The sequence below is a fragment of the Rhipicephalus sanguineus genome, chromosome 9, assembly GCF_013339695.2.
Source record: "Rhipicephalus sanguineus isolate Rsan-2018 chromosome 9, BIME_Rsan_1.4, whole genome shotgun sequence".
NCBI classification, from domain to species: domain Eukaryota; kingdom Metazoa; phylum Arthropoda; class Arachnida; order Ixodida; family Ixodidae; genus Rhipicephalus; species Rhipicephalus sanguineus.
In genome coordinates, this window is record NC_051184.2 from 63,159,548 (window position 1) to 63,179,209 (window position 19,662).

General features: G+C 46.0%; 1 protein-coding gene across 1 annotated transcript in view; it reads right to left on the reverse strand.

Moving 5' to 3' along the window:
• Window positions 1-17,562, reverse strand: part of LOC119405249 (pikachurin) — a 277,626-nt gene extending 260,064 nt beyond the window's left edge. The window contains exon 1 of the mRNA XM_049419240.1: window positions 17,458-17,562. Coding sequence (XP_049275197.1) covers window positions 17,458-17,542 — 85 coding nt within the window. The 5' untranslated portion in view covers window positions 17,543-17,562. The remainder of the gene's footprint in view (window positions 1-17,457) is intronic.
• Window positions 17,563-19,662: the final 2,100 nt, after the last annotated feature.

Here is a 19,662-nt window from a genome sequence, read left to right on the forward strand (position 1 = left end):
CCAACTATAGAGAGCAAATATAAGACTGACGAGCAAGAAACGTTAGGACTCTAAACAGTGACCGTATCTAACAGGATGCGCGCTTTATACTGCAAGTCGCACTGCCACGTTCGCTTATTTTTTTTTCACCACGAAAAGCCGTACCACCACTCGGCGCAGACCACGCAGCTATGTAAAGTAAACTCGATTGCTTAAGGCTATTCTGATAAGATTACGCGCACGACACCAGTGACCGTGTTTGTTCTGGAGCTAACGCGAGCCCCAGCGATAACGCTGGAATGTCCACACACTCATGTATAAAGGACGACGCGTTCCGCCGTCGATCAGATTACCGACGTCCGACGACTGTGTTCGACGCTATCGTTCTGTTGTGATTGTTACTCGCCCGTGCAGTAAGTGTTGCCTGATTTTTCTGGGCACGAGTTCGCCCGATAAAGAGTTTCATCTTTTATTGTCCCACTGTCGCCTTCTTCACCGTCAGGATCACGTGACAATATCGTCTCGTACGACCGCATCGCGATGCGCAATCATCATTCGAGTGACGATGTATCGGCGGCGTGAACAAACATTGAAACAGCATACACCACTTCGAGTAGCCTTTTCATAATTCAACGACGCAACCACAGTTACATCGCGGCGCGCGGCAGTAAACGGCGCTGATTTCACTGCCATTCCCGTACTCTTCCGTTTAGCGGCGTCCATTCTTTTTTCGCAATTTCCCCGACTCCATCGAAATGAGTAAATCATTCTCTAACGTTTGAAGATGAAAGAAAGTCAGAGAGAGAGAGGTGGTACAGCTGGCATAGCCATACGCATAAAACGCAAAGGGCCCGTGGTGCCGGTTCAGCCTAACATTAGTGGTTTATACATACCGCCCATTTCAATCGATTTGGTAACACCCCACCCCCTTCCCTAAGAAAGAAAGAAAGAAAAAGGTATCTCGAATCCTGAAGAAACGCCTGCCTTACACGACTTTCATGTCCACTGCAGTTGGCAGCATACACAGCAAGCTCGTATAGCCCAGGAGAATAAAAGGATCTCAAAAGGAGACGCTTTCGGCGTTTCAACCGCACCGTGTTCAATTTCTCGGTTTCCGCTTCGGCAGTGCTTTTCTGCGTGCGTACGTACATACATACATACACCTGTCGGCGTTTAAAGGGAGTACATACGTGGAGTCGCATTTCGCTTCCCGCTCGTCTTTTTTTTTTTTGTTGTTGTTGTTGCGACGCCTCGGGCATCGATATACACCGAGCCACCACGGACCCATGGCAGGCAGGCAGGGGGGACCCGGCAGTTTATTCAGACCCGACGCAACACAGACATCAACCGCGTGCTTGAACCCCCCTCCCCACCTCACCCTCCGTCGCCTCCTCTCATCGATTTGCGATCGCCTCCGGGGGAGTGCAGGCGAACGCGCAGAACGAACTCGCCTCGCCAAAGCGAAGTTGTCAGATGCAGGCGCCACCCGCGCAAGCGGTGCGCGATGCTACGAATAAGGAAAGCGCAGAATAAACTGCGATAAAGGTTTAAGCAAGGAAGTATAGCGAAGAGGGAACGCGACAGAATGAAGGTTCTGGCTGAAGAGAAGATTGGTTCCTAGTAGGGAGTAAGGAGATGTGGGGGCGAACACATTCCCGAGGGAAAAAAGAAACCTTCCTCCCTCCCGCGTGCGCCCTGCTTTTTCTCGAAGAATTCGCCGAGAATGTGGTTGCCGTTTATCTCGGGTGGGCATGCGTTATATACGTGTACGCGTTTCGATCGTGTACTTATTTCGCTTTCTTTCTCATAACCTCATTTCTTCTTTGCTGTCGTTGTTGTTTACCCCGCGCATTCCGCGCCTTATTCAAAGTGGCATGCGAAGAAGGTGCCCCGACGTTTGTTGCTCTTGAGGGGGAAAGTCGACACAGTATACTGCCGCGCGCGCGCACGCATTTCAACTTTCCCGTGGACAGGTGCGTCACATTCTTCGCGCGCCCTTTCCGCTGCAAAGTTTGTCTCGGTCGTTTCTTTACTTGCTTTTTGTTACATCATTCCACTCGTATACACCGTCTATCTTTCGGCTCAGTTTTGTATAACGCATTCCGCGGAGTCACCCTTTTTTTTCTCGTCGCTCGGCTTCGGAGTGTATATGGAGTTCTTTTTTTCTCTCTCTCTCTTTTTTTCCTCGAAGGCCGCACGATTGGACAGAGCGAAGAAAAACGGGACTCAACGAGGCGCGGCCCGAAAACCGTCGTCGCTCGGCGAAACGACCACATTTCACTGTATACAAAGTAGCCGGGAATAGACTACGCTAACCCCGCAATACCGCATTTTCTCGATTCTTTAGGGCTCCCCTTTTTCCGTGGCCCTGATGACTGGATGTTGGATAGGCTAAATTTGGCCATTGAGAGGGTGTTCGGTGAGATTGTGGTGTCTTAGCAGCCAAAATACCGATATTATGAGTCACGCCGCGTCGTGGAGAGGGACGCCGGATCAATTCGGACCACCTGGTGTCCTTTAACATTGACCTTTACATCTAAGTGCACGGTCCTTTTTTTTTCAATTTCGATTTCACACTTTTCACGCATTCAATTTCACGACAACATACTGACGTACCCACGTCAGGACCTCAATGGGAAGTTTTTCAAAAATAAAACTTTTTTATAAATAAATGCATTTAAGAAGAAATGTCCTCGCGTAACACATGATTCCACCGAGAATTTGACAAGGCAGACACTGGACACTTTCAAATGATATCCTAATTACAGTGTTCGTAATTTTAACTGCCATTATCACCGAAACAATTACTGCATAGACGCAAAGACACGAAATACATGTATCCATGAGCACCTGTTAATAACTGACAATGCAGGCAATTTTTTTGTGCGACTGAGTATCTATATATGGGAACGAAACGAGGGGAACTTTTTTCCGAGGTGCTCGTTTCTTTGTTTAGACACAACCGAACGAATCCAACAGACAGTTTGGCCAAGAAAAGGGTAAGGAGCATTAATTGTTCTCTAACTGTAATGCAGTAATTATGGCGAAAACTTAAATGAATTAAAGTACACGAAAAACACCCTATCCGTAAGTGATATCCGCACCCGTAACATTCAAATTACGAGATATTTTTGTACAAAAAAAAATGAAATCAAGTTTTGTACGAAAGAGCAGGGTTGACTAAGACTCCCATGTTTGAATGCGCAGATATGCCCGATAATTTAGACGGGAGGATGGCCGCCGCCGTAGCTCAATTGGTAGCGCATCGGACGCGTTATTCGAAGGTTGCAGGTTCGGACCCTGCCGGCGACAAGTTATCTTTTCGTTCACTTTACTTTCTTCACATTCATATCACAATTGCCACGAATGACATCCCCTGTACTTTCCTTCGCTTGATTGTCTGTTAGTTCTCAGAAGCGATATCTTTTTTTGCGATATTTAGATTTTCTCGGCTAATAATTGAGCCTAGGACCATGAAAGAAGATTGATCACAGTACAATTTGCCAGCCTAAAGTGACCAAACTCGCAAGCTCGTGCGCTCTGCTATACGGGAACGGCGAAGCCTCCGAGCTATACAACCGCGGCGAGTCCAAGTAGAAAAATCGATCCGTTGTCGTTTCACCTGCCCGAGCGGTGCCCTTCCCGGGATATCGCGCGAGCCGCCGCCGTGCGGTGAAGCCCACCCTGAAGAGGGGGAACAGCGCGATCGAAGCACGAACCGCGACCAGCTATACGCAGCGAAGGCCAGTTGTTTTGCGAAGTGTGCTCTCCGTTACTACAGCGACAAGGGCGAGTCAACCGACGAGAGCCGTAGAATCTATATTACATATATGTATATGAAGCGCGTGACGCAAGAAGAAATGCACGTGTCAACGCCTTTCAGTGGGCACAACCGCGCAAAGGATGCGACAGCCTAACACGTAACTGTGTACTCCGTTGCCTGCATCTGGCGCAACTCTATGGAAGCTATCGAGACTTCTTGCAGTGGATGCGTTCGCACCTGTAATGGGACTCTTTTTTTCGTTTTTAGACTGAGTAATAAATGAAGATGGTTTGTGCCTTAGAAATAAACAAACCCCTTTACTTATACGGTTATCAATAGGTTGTTCTGGATTGCTTAGCGTTTCTTTTATGGCCTCGGTGATCAGTTCCGGTAGACCCGCAGCCGGAGCCAATCGCGGAGGCCACGTTTGCAAGGACAAAATGGACGCGCGAGATGCGTGGACTTACGCATTTTGCTGATCGAACTTCGTGCATAGCTTCCACAGCGTTGCACCCGACGTATGAAACGAAGTACGGTCGGCAGGTTGGTGATACAGACGTACTCGCCAGCTTTCTCGCAGTCTTGACAGTAATGAAATCACTGCAATCAAAATTGCTAACTGCTCTAACAAGTAATGTAACTAATGTACACTGGCAATTTAGTAATGTAATGAACTTGAGTGAGTAACTTCAAATAATTTCTCATTACTTTCGCAATTACTCCTGACTAATGAAAGGCGTGTCCGCTTCCAATATGGCACAGAAAAAAAAAATTGAGCAAGGATAAGGAAAGAAAAAATAATAAAGACAAGTTAATCTGAGCGCACAGCCTCACTGAGCGTGGCGGCAAGACAGGCCCACAGAATAGCCGCGTAGCATCAGTACTCGAAGCCTTGAAATAACGTCGCTGGAAGCCCACGGCCCTCGAAACTCCAGACCAGAGGAGTCGACGAACTTTGTGTTAAAGTAGTTTCAATGTAACTTGATTACTTTTCAAAACGTAATGGTAATGTAATGTAATTACTTTCGGCAACAGTATCTTTCAATGTAATAGAATCAAATCATTAAAAGATCAAAAAAAGTAATTAGTAATGTAACTTAGTACTTTTTAAGAGCAATTTTGCCATCTCTGCTTTTTCATTACGATGGTATCGAGGCGTTCAGGGCGTGTGCGGTGAAGATGCTTGTCTTGAAAAAGCTAGCCCCTCGAGTGTCACACGTCTCTGCGCAGCTCAAGAAAAAAACAAACAAATTAGAGAAAACATCAGGTTGCGCGGCATTTAAGCCGAGGAAGCGAGCCGTACACACTGACGAGTCTTCTCGTTAGAGCGGGAGCGCCCCCCGGCGTTCTTTTTTTTTTGCTTTTTGTTTCGTTGTTCCGCAAGCTTTCTCCTTTCGCTCTATACGTAGACCAAGGAGCCGGCAGGTCAACGACCTCTCAAGCTAATCCTTTCCAAGACACGGGGTTGACCCCGGGGCTTCACACTAAGCACGGGCTAATGAGACTCGCCAAGCTTGTATATCCTTTGAGCTCTTTTCGTGATAGAAACAGCAGCACCTGCGCGGTGTAACGTCTTTGATTTACTGAGTGAGTTTCACGGTTGGCCTGTTTGCGACCTGCGTTTCCTTTAACGAATAGTATTTAGGGAGTGGCGTTTCTAACAAACACAAGGGGAAAAAAGAAAGACACACACGTGAACACTGACATAAAATAACTTCGAGCACCACAATAAAAAAAAAATTTGACAGACGACTCAATCATTCGAACGAGAATAAATGTTCACAGTCAACGCCGTATGTTTAATCCCCTTCAGGCGCGAATTAGGATACAGTGTCTGTGCATGTCTCAAATTCACATACCATAATTCCAAGGCACTAAATATTACATTCCAAGAAAGAATGTGAAGTAGTGTGTTGTTTGTTTTGTGTGAGTTTCCGTAATCAACTGTATTATGCGTGCAATTAAACACTTCATTATTCCGCAGTCGGTCATGTTCAATTTTGACATGAAAGGAATGAAATCATACGCTCCAAATGCGTGCGCAATTAGCTTTTGGTTTCATTCATTTCGAGAAAAGAAAAGTAATGCTTCTTCCGCTGGTTCTGGAACGCGGCACGTCGAACGACGCGTCGACCATCGTAGTGCCTTCACAAAAGTGATCGGCTACAGTCATACTCACCACGCTGAGGTTGAGTCAAGGCACTGACTATGCAGAAGGTTAATAATAATATCTGGGGTTTAACGTCCCAAAACCACGATATGATTATGAGAGACGCCGTAGTGGAGGGCTCCGGAAATTTCGACCACCTGGGGTTCTTTAACGTGCACCTAAATCTAAGTACACGGGCCTCAAACATTTTCGCCTCCATCGAAAATGCAGCCGCCGCGGCCGGGATTCGATCCCGCGACCTTCGGGTCAGCAGTCGAGCGCCATAACCACTCGACCACCGTGGCGGGGCTATGCAGAAGGTTCAGTTCGTCTAACGGGCAATGTATCGTGCTGTGTTTTGTCCACAAGTTGGCATAACTAGCGTAGACAAGTTGCGTACACAAACGTAGCCACCGCCGCTGAAGGGGTTAAGTCTTCTTGACGTATTCGCCGCCACGTCGTATTTCCCATTATTACGTTACCACTTCCTTTCTCACCTTGTTTCACTTTGATCTTCCGTTTTGTTTGTTTATTCTTTTGTTTTGACTTGTGTAGTTCTCTCGCTTTTTTTTTTTTTTTGCTGTGTTCTTTTGCTCAGGAATCTTACGTCGTAGGTACCCATTTCCAGATTGTGCAATTCACTTCAATATTCACGGAATGGATGCTCACAAAATTTTTTAAACGCTTTTAGATCGTTGCAAGTGAGGTTTATCTCCAGAGTGCCGCAATCCATGCACTATACAGTGTATATACTCGGACACGAACGCCGCGTAAACGAAACCTTCTCGTATCCCCTTCCAATAGCTCCGCCTGTGTTCCGCACGATCACTCTTTTGGAATCCGCATATGTTTAGTCGGTGACAACCTAAGAATAAATATAAGCTCCGCCCACGAGGCCGCATTGCTCATATTTTGCATGCCTCCGCGCTGCAAACGAAGTAGTTCCTAAACAATGCCAATCATTTTCATTAATATAAACCTTATTTTGCAATACTGCACTGATATTGAAATAAAAGAAAGCAAAGCTAGATAAAATAAATTGTGAAGGCACGGAGTTCAGCGTCAGCATAACAATATATGTGTTGTTTAAATCGCACCCCCCGACGCGTTCATCTCGGAGTCTATACGAAAAAGTAATGTACATCTCAAAGGCGATGTTTCTGAGCAGTACATAATATGATATTAAAACAAATAATGCCAGATTTAACATATAACTTAAAATAAAGGAATCGTTATTTTACGGTTTCACAGAACAAAACAGGGACATTATTCACGTTTAATAAGGTCATTTGTAATTTTTTTGCGAAACTCTCGCCGCCAGCTTTCTTCACTGACTGCTGTAACTATGGCAACTGTGACTCAAAGCGAAGTATGGCGAAGTGGTCTGAGATCACCTTTGTGAATTTCGACTCTTCTGTTGCCGTAAATACCGCATTTGCGTCTCTAGTCGCCTAGCTTGTAATCGTGTTTGAGGAATACGCCAAGGCTTCATATGATGTCTTGTTTCAACGAAATAAAAGCGTGTAGCACACATGGCGTTTAACTGTCGGGGCCATTGCGTGCGTTGCCGTTCACGCCAATGAGGTGCACGCGGCTAAATTGGCATTGACTAAAAGCTTTACGTGGAATTGTTTCTCGTTTCGACAACTTGCACTGGCACTGCCATTACCCCTTAAGCCCTTGAACATTCAAGTTTTTAGTTAATTTATTATTAATTTATTGCATAACTGCGTCACCCCAGTGGGAATTACAGCAGGGGGGCCCACGTTTGCTAGAAGAGGGGCCCCTACCTTCTATATATGTGTTTATCTGTGCGAAGGTATATATATACGTAGATTGTGAAAAGGCTGTCATCGGTTACCGTAAGACAAATAGGAAAAGGATACACGCTTCTCAAAAGACAGTTTATTTGTCAACGTTTTGATCGGAGACCGATCTTTATCAAGAGAAAATTTACGAGGCTTCGATGCGCTTTTATAGCATCGTCCTCCGTGCAGGTAGAGCGACAAAAAAAAATAAATAAGAAAAAATGTAGAAATGAAAAAATCAGGAGCCAGAAGATGACAAATATTCACTCGGACATAGAAAAGCACGTGCATCCTCGAAGAAAAAAAGGAAAAACATATAGATGTCTACATAGATAATCTCGGTGGACACAATCAGTAAGTACATTCCTATCGTACATTGTCAAGCCCCAGCTCTCCGGCTCCCCCCTCCTCATTTGTTCGTGAAGCATAGTGAGGGGGTGAGGCTTCACAAGAAGGGATAAGCGTTTAAAAAAAGGGTCTATGCACTATAAGTTTCACGAGTTTAATATCAACAAATTATCACTGCGTAATACGTGCACACAATACACGCGAAATACTAAAAAACGCACGTTAGACAAAAACAAGGATTCCGAATATGATATCGTGAAGTATGATGCAACGCCATTAAAAACAAAAGCTTTTTTTTCACTCAATAATAGTTTTAGCGGCGTCACTTCAGTTACGATCATGATCCATGCAATCGACGTGTCACAGCGAGCGCATCATTTCACGGTTTGCAGACAACGATTACCTCGCACGGCGTTTCTCATAGCAAGGCGTTCGTGCATCGAGCGCGATACTTACGCGACGGGCACTTCAACCTAGCAAATCATTCTGGGCTGGTGGAACTAAATTCCGTTGATACGACGCAACTGCGCCAATAGACACATGTCACATAACCACAAACGCATCAGATGACCACAATTATCTTCTTATAAATCACACACCACTGCATATTCTCCACACCTGGTTTGTTAACTTTCGCATTGTGTTGCGCTAACGGGCTATGTCGATCGCTTTCTTTCTCTCTCGCCTCGTCCACACATACGTCAGTTATATAGGCGCACAGCACGGCACATATCACAATAGATCACCAAGATTCCCACGTTGCGAGCTCCAAGCAACACACACACACGCGCACACGTGGCAACACTAATGCCATGGCTTTTGCAGGCGGTAAATTCTACACAGACGCGCACATTCCGACTTCACTTTCACCTCACTGCACACGAATGAACGCGACGACAATCGCCGATGTGGTGACCCTCAGGCGATATGCTTGATGCATCCAAACGATGGAGGGAACACACGCCGTGCTCCAACTTGACGCTGCCGAAACGACGGAACGCGCTCAAGCGTCGTAAAACACTCCGAGCTGCTGCCGCTTCGGTGCACTTCAAACGAGGCACAGTCGCAAGCTTCTACTGCATCGGATGACGTTCGGCGAGGGCGATGCTGGGTACGTGCGAATAACACTAGGAAATAGCTTCTTCTGAAAGAAACAAACACCGCAGGAAATTCGAAATGACGGATCTCGGTCTCGGTGCAGCTGTACCGCGCCTCTCGTCGCGAACGGCGCCATGTTGCATTTTTCATTGGTTCGTCTTAACCGTTACGTCAATGTAAAGATCGGCCGTAGTTGGACGCGCATAATACAAATGGACAGCGGTACAGTTTACTTTTTATTCTTAGCTTGTCACCGACTATAGGTCACTGACGTGCAAACGCGTGCTTCGCACGCTGAACCAGGATATGACTATACCTGGCGACAACTTTCTGTGGCAGCACAGTGAAGGCTACGCAACCGAACCACGCACTTTTTTACTCCGCTTCTGTATGTAGTCCGCGAACGCTAGCTTTTGTAGAATACGTAGCATAAAAGAAAACATAAAAAGAAAAGAAATAGGTATTACGGTCAAGATTGCTTGCGTTGAAAGTAAGAATGATAATCCCGTAAAGGATTAGCGATTTTCGCTCTTTCGAGTTTTCAGGTTTTCTGGTGTCCGTTTCACGTTTTCCGTCCCCACTCAACAACGATGGCGTCGCTCGGCTGCAACAGGTGCACATCGAAGCTTGCAAGTGAGCATGAGGGCGGGTTCGTTAGGTGATCTGTGTTCATCGACCAGAATGAAACGAAGACAGCGGTGCGTTGTGAATTATTTTGTTGATTTGCCCATACTATCACCGAGAAAGAAGTGTGCAAGTGATACCACCATCGCAAGTGGGTCTCTCATCGCGATAGCTTCCTTGACAGTGACTACGCGGACCTTCAAGTCTTCAGCAAGAAGAGCCGCTTGAAAGCAAAACTGCGGTTGGAAACAGTACGTAAAATAAGTGGCCCATTTCATAAAATGCGTTGCATACATGGTCGGTATTTCGGTTGCCTACTATTACTGATACAGTCACGCCGAAGATTGCGTCTAACACCGTGCCCGTCGGCGTCTACGGCGGGAGGTGTTTTGGCGTTTTGAATGAGAGCGATTTACGGTGACAAAATCACCCATGCACAGCTTTGCCTCGGCAACAGACGCGTTCATGTCTATTATGCGACTGACAGCGTGATTTTCAATTTGCAAAAAAAAAAAAAAAGCATTCTTGACCACGGGAGTAAGGAACGCGTTTCACCCGTTTGTATAATCACACACGTGAGACGCCCGCTCCTGACTGGTCGTGGCCAAGATATCTGCTGCCTTTCGATGCCTTCGCGTCCCCTGACAAAATGACGTGAGCGTCTCCAGAAAGTTACAGCGTCTCCAAATGTAGGAAAACGACGATGTCGACCCTGTGTGCACCGAAATTCAGAAAATGGCTTGTTACCTTTGCGAAAGATTTCCGATTGCGCAGTTACTGCTGGGCCGTGACTTTCTTTTTTCTTTAAAAAGTAAAACCGACCGCTTGAATAAAGCTGATTCCTGCGTTCCTTCGCAATACAAAATATTCTATCGCTTTCCCAAAAAATAATTGGAAACAATATTAAATGTTGCTCGCTTTGAAGGTGGACTTGAACCGCTAGCACATTAGCGTTATATAATTTGATTTGCAGAAGAGCTCAGCAACGATTCCAGGTATTTGTGCTGCATGCTTATGTATATCAAGTCATGTGGTAGATTTCGACTACATCTGTGAATAAACTATCTGCATAAATTCCCAAATAACATCATGAGCCATGAATACTCGTGTGGAAACGCACATGTTTTATGCGCTCGCGAAACCAAAACCGAAATTGCCCGCGAACGGACTACTTGGTGTAGTAACACATGTGCAGAAGCTCCGCCCACGTAGCTTTAGCTGTGCTGCCACAGAAAGTTGTCGCCAGGTTTATATGAGGAACGCCGTAGTCGGTGTTTCTGGATTAGTGATGACCACCCGTTGTTCTTTAGAGGGCCCCTTAAACCACCAACAGACGCTCGCGTGCTCCTCTACGTGCCTTTCCTCTATCGACAACAGCCGTCATGACGTCACCTGTATGATTAGGTGACCTCGCGAGCAGCAGACTCTGTCAGTTGGCGAACAAGCAGATGCGCGCGCTTCTTGCGTTCTCCACCTCCGACGCTGAAGAAGGGCAATCGGAGAGGTGGATAGACGAGCCGACGAACGCAGCCTAGCGAAGGAAAGAACGAAACGAGAAAGCACGTGCAACTGCGCCAGCGTCATGGAGGATCTTTTTTTCTTTCCTCCATGGCCAGCGTTCGCTGTAGACTCGTGCACAACTGCAACGCCACAACTAAATTTCGACCTCTGGGAGCAGCTCGAGGCCCGACATTCAGGAGGCCGTCCTGGAGTAGGCTGAGAGGGTAGAGGAGGCCTACTTGAAGTAGGTCCTCCCCCCACCCTCTGTCCCATTGCCCCCTTCCCGTTAACCAGGGGAAAATAAAGTTGTGCATTCATTCATTCATTCGACCTCTGGGTCGTTTAGGCGCCCTTTAACGCCCACCTAAATCTTACGGGTGTCCTTGCGCTTTTCCCCCGTCGTAGCTGCCGCCGCGCCAAGGAATCGAGCCCGCGTTCTCGATTCCTTGCCTTAGCAGGGCGACAGCTCACCTTTTAAGCTACCAGGGCAGGTGAGAACGCCTAACGCCACAAGCCGAAGAGTAACCTAACGTCACAAGCCGAAGAGTAACCCGTGTACTGTCGCTGCCGTGTCAACTGCGTGCTCGAAGTAGTAGAGGTTCCTCAGTTATCAACGCGAGAGCGTTAAAGAGCCCAGTCGCAGAAATTCCGGTGTCGGCGTCATTGGTTCCGAGCGTAAAATCGGTGTTGTTCGTGAGCAAAAAAAAAAAAAAAAATCGAGATTGACGCAAATAAATAATACAAATCTTGGCTTTGAGTGGGAACCGAACCCAGACCTTGCGTGTGGCAGTCACGTGTTTTACCACAGAGCCATGTTAGTGCCTAAAACTACTTCGACAAAAAAATACAATCGAATAAGAAGAAACAAAAGATGGCTTTCATTTTCGAGTTACCCCAGGCGAATGCGTGTAAGGGACCGTGTATTAAACTTTTGTTTTTCATCAAGTCATTCAACTGCTTTACTCCCATGGCTTCAAGCCCGTTAGATGTCACTTTTAGAACTCTATTTAACATCCCTGTCGATAGTCAGGGTCTCCCCACCATGGCCCCTGACATGCGTAGCCCGTGTTTTGCCTTTATGCGAAGCTCAGTTCATTTCATGCCAATCAATCAACTTATTTGTGGCCATGTCAGTAACGTCACGTGACTCGCACGGTCCTCTCCCCGTCACAAGTGTCAGAAGTGGATTTTGACTGCAGAAGGAGACGGTCGCGGAAATGTGTACTGGTGCAAACAATTATTAGTTAACTATATGGCTAACCATGTGACTCCTAATGCGGCTTCTCTTCATGAGAAATGGAGGTTTGAACGAATACGAGAACGCTCTAATGTTGTGACATTCACTCACCACGATCATAATATTTTGCTTTTGTTTTTCCCCTTCTCTTTTCCTGCCCTCCTCCTCTTCCTAGGGCATTTCTGTCCTCAATCCCCTCCCCTATACAGAGTAAAATTTAGGCGCCTTTATATACGCCGGCAGAATTCTCTGTTTTTCAGTAACGAGCTCTCTCTCTCTCTCTCTCACGAGAAGGCTGTGTAACGCAAACACGTGCGCCAAAACCACCGCGCTCGCTTTGCGGCCACGATTCATCAGAACAGTACCCTTTGGCGCGTAAAGCCTTTAAAACAAAAGGTGCACGATTTACACTACTCTACATACTATATTACGGGAGAGCAGTAAGCCGTCCCGGTTACTGAGAGTCACTACTAGTATAAAAGCGGTGCATGTGTATGTTGAAGAAAGTCACACTGTGTTTTATGCATCTTTTCTTCTCATTTTTCTCCTCAGTCTACTGTACTGATAGCTCCCCCCCTTCCTCGTCCCCCGAAATCTTTCTGCACCTCACGTGATTTTGCAGTGCCTCTGGGATCGGCCCACCTTTGACGAAGCGACAATGGTATGTGACAACGTCATAGCGATATCACACATTTTGGGCGATCTGTGGCATCGCGATGATGATATTTTGCATCACTTCGTGTTGCCTCCGCCGCTGACGGTCCCTTTCCGCGTTGCAAGCTTTCTTTCTGCACCTCAGGTCGTTTTTGCAGTGCATCCAAGATCGGCCAACCATTTACCAAGCATGATGTCATGCGAAGACGTCACGTTACGTGACGCCATAAGTTTTGGCGATGTGTGACGTCACAATGATGACACTTTGCATCACTTCGTGTTGACGCTGCTGCCAGTCACTTTTCGCGCTGGATGAGGCATCTAAGGCTTTGAGCCCACCTTTGATCAAGCGACGAAGTCATGTGATGACATCACGTCACGTGACGCCATAAATTATGGCGATCTGTGACGTCACGATGACGATCTTTTGCATCACTTCATGTTGACGCCGCTTCCGGTCATTTCTCGCGTTTGATGAGGCATCTAAGGCTTTCGTCTCAAACAGAAAGTTTGACGACTTTGGAACAGCGGTAAGTTGATATTACGGGTTTACACGTTGTTCAAAAGAACACAGGGATTCACAGTACCATTTGTACTGTACGTAGAAGGAGTGCAGGCGCTCTCGGAGCCACCTAATACTCTCAGTTTACCAGTAACCCTTGTCGAGAAACCTCGCTGAAATGTCAAGTCAAAACTGCGTTTTGTCTTCATAAATACCTTTTATATATGTGAAAAACCAGGCACATGTGTTTTTTTCGCGAAAGATAGCGTTAGCAATCTATGTCCTTTATCCTAATTTGGTGATTTCAATAAGCTCGCAGACACCAAAGCTAAAAAAGAAAAAAATTGGCTGCGCTGTTACGCTACTTTAATGGCTGCCTGATTCTAGCGAACGTCCTTGTTGTCTTTCATAATATACTCCATCTCACAAGCTGGTTGCAGCACTGTAAAAGCTACGAGGTTGCTGAGCCAATGGGAAGAGCAAACAAACCTCACGATGTCTTCATCCGAGCCGCGTCAGCTGCTCGGCGTTCCCAAAGCACTTGCGCTCACGCATTGGGCGAGTAGAGCGAGCACGGGGCAGCAACCAACCCTCTTAGCTTTGGGCAGCAGTGGCAGCGCCGCAAAGAAACAACAACACGTGTTGCGCGAGTAAAGCGAGCACACGGTAGTGAACAAACGCTCTTAGCGTTGCTCTTCGCAGCAACGGTAGTGCCGGAAAAAGAAAACGACATGGCGGCGCCCGTCGACGTTGGCTCCTTGTGCCTTGAAATTATGAAGCCGCTGTCGTGAACTGTGTGGCTCGTAAGTTGTAAACACATGCTTGCGTTTGCGCTATATTTGCTTCCTGGCGCTTCGACAGCAATGCATTCGTGCCTATTTTGCATTGTTTCCAAGATTTATTTTAAAATTCTCGGGGACAAGGCTTAGCAGGCATGGCTGAACAAACAGCTAATCTTAATAATAAAGGATAACATATACCAGATATCTTGTCCTCAGAGTCAGATCGCCCAAAGCTATAGCCGATTCTACACTCTTAAAAAAAAAGGTAGTAGTACTTGCTAACTTTGGGGTTGTAACGGCTTGTCACATATGTTACAACCCTGTTAGTAAGTGCAGTTAGTAACGGCAAGGGTGGTAACTGCTACTACCTTTGCCGTTACTAACAACGATTAGTAACTGTTACTACCCTTGCTGTTACTAACCATAGGTAGTAAAATAAAGGTTGTAAAAAAAAGTAGTAACTGATACCAACGTGTTCATTTTGCCACATTATTAACAGTGACGAAATTCATGATGCCACACTACGAAACAACTTCGGCTAATCCTGCGTGGAGTGTCATGAACTAGAAGAATACACAAACGCAACAACAAGTTCACTACGCGACAGTACTTACTAAGCGACTCCCGGGGTATTTATAGCCCCTACATTTGAGATGCGCGACTGGTACCAGTGAGCACCTGTGTTTCACGATGAATTATCAAAAAATGTGACCCTAAAGTACCCTACCCTACTACCGGATTATGTGCGCTTGTGGACGTAGCACAAGACTTTTAATCAACCGTATTAAAAGCAACAATATGTCATGTCTATTTGCTATAAAACTGCCGCAAAAAAGCATTATGTACAGCGGTCGAGACAAGGTACTAAGCCCACTAACATAGCCTCAATGCATTTCAATTGATTCATGTGCTAGTACATAGTAAAAAGCTAGTAATAATCATTTTTGCGATTTCACGTGCCAAAACCACAATATGATTATGAGACGCGCCGTATAGACTCCGGATTAATTTTAACCACCTGTGGTTCTTTCACGTCCGCCTGTCATGCTAGCTTGTTGGAATTTATATTGTGTACTAAAACGCATATAGCACTTACACTTCATTAACTTTAGCTCCTCCGTTTTCAGAATAGGAGAACGATGCTTAGAAATCGCGGTTGCGTAATTTTAAAAAGAAAATTTAGATTTTTTTCTTTTTCACCAGTTTTCGATTTAAAATGATCTGTCGAGACGATTCCAGTTATAAATTAACACAATAGGTAATAACTACAATTTTAGATTAAGTATAGTTAACGGCCAGGTAGGAAAAAGGTAGTAACGGTCCATGAAAGTTAGTAACGGCTGCAGTTACTACCTATTTGCTTGCAGTTACTAACGTAGGTAGTAAACAGGTAGGAAAAAGTTAGCAACGGTTGCAGGTAGTAACTGTTTACTAACGTAGGTAGTAAACAGGTAGCAAAAGGTTAGTAACGGTCCAAGAAAGTAACCGCTGCAGTTACTACCTATTTGCTTGCAGTTACAACCTTTTTACTAACTTTTTTTTAAGAGTGTACCGCTTATTTATTTCTGTCAGGGCGGTGGGGAAGTAGCAAGCGCGAGTTCGGATCGAAGCGGGCGATATCGTCTGCATAGGTGCTGCCATGATGGTTCGTCATCAAATTATCGGCAGTTACCGACGCGACAATTAAATGTTTGTGTTGTACATGCGTCTCGTGTTCAGCGTATCCCGTATTTATGTGACGTAGCATGTTCCAAGCAAACGCAGTTGTCTTAAACTTCTCCAACTAAAGTGCAATTACAAACAGAACTACCTTTTGCTGCGGAATCATCTTGCTTGCTGACACCTCGTAGCTTCCACCCTGCTGCAACCAGCTTGTGAAATGGAGTACACTACTGGCAAAAAGCGGGCAAAACTGCGGGTATACAGCGGGCAAAAAGCGACTCAAAGCGAATGCTGTTCACACCTGCGCGCGACAAATACCCGTCGCCACACGGAATTCCTGTCTACTCGCGTTGTCGTTGCCCCCCAAAATAAGCTTACCTCCTGTTCCTGCGCATGTGATTGGTTCAGAGGTTTGCGTCTGCAGTCGCGCGACAGAACAATGGAGCAGCGAGCGACTGAGCCAGAGTAGTCGCTTTGAGGCCAAAACGGTCATTTTCGACTTTTTTTTTGTGACCAGTCGTTTTGCGTCTTACTTGGTGGAGCGCACAGCAATCGTGGCCCTCTGCCGGATGTTTACGACAAGATATAAGCACGATGTATTCTCTCATTTGATGCGATTTGTGTACTCACGATGCCACCCGTATAGGTGGCGAAACGTCTATCTCTTGTTATGTTTTCATGATGAGTAGAGCCGGTCATTGAAAAGTGTAAGATGAATTCCGCTGGCTTTTGAAATATTTTCTCACGTACCCGTAAGTAAGTATACTAGTAAGATGCAGATGGCATATGCGTTTCTCTTGAGGGGTAGTTTCAAACTACCATTCATGATCTGAGAATGCCTGCCAGATGTACTGCATCCCTTTCTAATTCTCATTACTTCGGTTTCATGGTTTGGATCTGCGGTCACTAACTGCCCTAAGTAGCCGTATTCTTTTACCTCTTCCAGTGCCTCGTTACCTATCGCAAATCGTTGTTCTTTCCCGAGAATGTTGAACATTACCTCACGCCATGTCCTACAAATCGGAGCGTTAAGATGACTGGATGAAACCGCGCACACAGGCGCCCCGGTGCGCACCGGTGTGATTCGATGAAGATTCTACAATAATAACATCTGAGGTTTAACGTCCCAAAACGACGAGATGAAGATTCTATCAGTTTTCTGCATATTAATTCTGAATATTATTCGTTATACGAGTGCCGTCCAATGTGATAACTAATCGGCAAAACCACCAGCAGCAGCAGCAGCAACGAGCGCGCCACCGTCCTGTGAAGAGCGTGCCACCGCCTGTGAAGTAACACCAGCGCCCACTACGGCGACGTAAGAAATATGCCAGGGCGAAACCACACTCACGTTGGCAGCTGTAGCCGTTGGAAGATAGCCGGTAGCCGGGCGTGCAACCACACTCGAACGTCCCGTCGTGTAAATCGAAGCACATCTGTTGGCACGGGCCGTCCACTCGACATTCTCCTGCGCCAAAATGATACACAATATTTTAGAGTAGAGTAGGGCCTGGTATCCGTGGCACACACCTACGCCGGAGGATTGGCAAAGAACATGTAGTTTTCAAGAAAATTCTTAAATTATAAGTTAGATAACGTCTAATAAAATGGTGAAAGAAGTGAAAACTAAATAAAAGTTAAAAATATTAACGATAGATAAATAGATAAATACTGTAGCATGAGCAACGAGCGGCGCTCTTCTTTCGCTTCCAAGAACTTCCGGTCGAGCACTTACTTCCGTTCATCCGGATATTCAGAAAATGTGTTTGAAAAAACTAAAACAGGTATGAAATCGATGGTTACGTTTCATGTTAACAGTTATATTGGATACATATGATATCGAAGAATAAGTTTACTTAAGATAAGAGCCAATTTACTGCCAGGATAATTCATTAGTATTAATTGAATGAGTTCACTGAAAGAGCAAACTGTTTCCTTGTGAACAGATGGGATTGTAACCGCACCTCGCGGAGCAGATGTCAAGCGAGCGCTTCTATCTACGTGGCCTCCGAGATACGCTTCGGCAGTGCGACGAAACGCGATGTTAACTCATGGAATACACCACGGCCCGCGAATACAGACGTGCGAGTGCCACTACCCAACACCTAAGTCAAGGATTACGGTCGGCTCCAAAATTTTTTAACAGTATACGTGTGAAAAATGTGTTTGGTTGTCACATGGTTAACACCCTCACGTTTTACGGGTGAGAGCGAATCGCAGGAGGGGATAACGAACACAATTTTTCTGTTCGCCGCCTTTTATTGCGATGGCAATTATATGGACACTTTCGACGGATTTTTGCCGTCGCCGTTGCCGTCATGTCCCGTATAAAGTCCAAATTGATAACACCCCCCTCCCCCGCGCATGGTACGTTCTACTGCGGGTAAAAGCGCGTGAGTGCGGGCGAGAACGCGGCTGAAGCAAAGACCAAACGAGCCAGCCCATCTCCGTCGCTCGGAGGTTGCATGCGATAACCACTCCGCTCGGGAGGGCTGCCGTCGAAGCAGAGAGGAAACGCCCCGCCCGTCTTGAACGAGCAAGAAAAGAAGCGAGAGGGGAGAGTGTTGCTCGAGCAGCAACTTTGAACATTGATTCTATAGGCGTGGTCGCGATCGCTGGCGCGCGTGCTATCTCGGCAGCCATCAGCAGGGGCCCGTATATCCTTCTACGTGCTGCGCTCTCAATGCGAAGACACCGTGCAGAAAGAGCATCTTACCCTAGAGCGGCCGCATTCTCTGGCACCAACGTTTTGTAGAGTTACGCGAGATGGGATACAAGAGAGTTTGCTGTCAGCCTCACTTCGTTTAACATCACAATTTGTTGCTATCGCATTCACTGCTTCGTCCTTGCGGTAAAACTGTGACTTTTTTTATTGCAAGTAAAAAAATATGATAGGTGCATAAGACAGCGGGAAGAGCGTAATCAGCGCCCCATGGAGGCGCTGGTGTAATAAATAAGCTGTCTTCCGGTGTCCAATTCTGGCATCAAAAGTTTCCATGTACACCATGTAGTCAGAGTAAGTCAAAAGTTTTTAACGCGACAGCGTTAATGAGCTCGTCTCGCAGAAATTCCGGTGTAAGCGTCGTCGGCGTCGTTGGTTGTGAGCGAAAAATCAGCGTTGTCCGCGAGCAAAAATGCGAGATAGATGCAAATAAATAAATATTAAAAGAAAGAAAGGCCGCGGCTAGCTTTGTATGGTGTTGCTGTTGCAAGGCTTAAGCCAGAGCGGAGGTGTATTTTCTGTTATTCGATGGTTTTGCTATAGTTTTGCTGTGTTACCCTATATGAAGTTTTGCTATAAGCTTTAACGTTCATATCAATGTTATATAAAACTACAAAATGTCTATCCCTCATTCAACTTTCTTATACATCGTGGTACTAGCGCGAAAACAAACGGCGACGAAGAAAGGTGTCCGTGCGTACACCTTTCTTCGTCCCCGTTTGTTTTCGCGCAAGTACCACAATGAATTCGTTCCATCTAGGCCAGCTAGCAGTTTTCCTTCACTTTCTTATACAAGCTTCATCCAGGTATTTGCCCATCTTTATAAGCTAAACT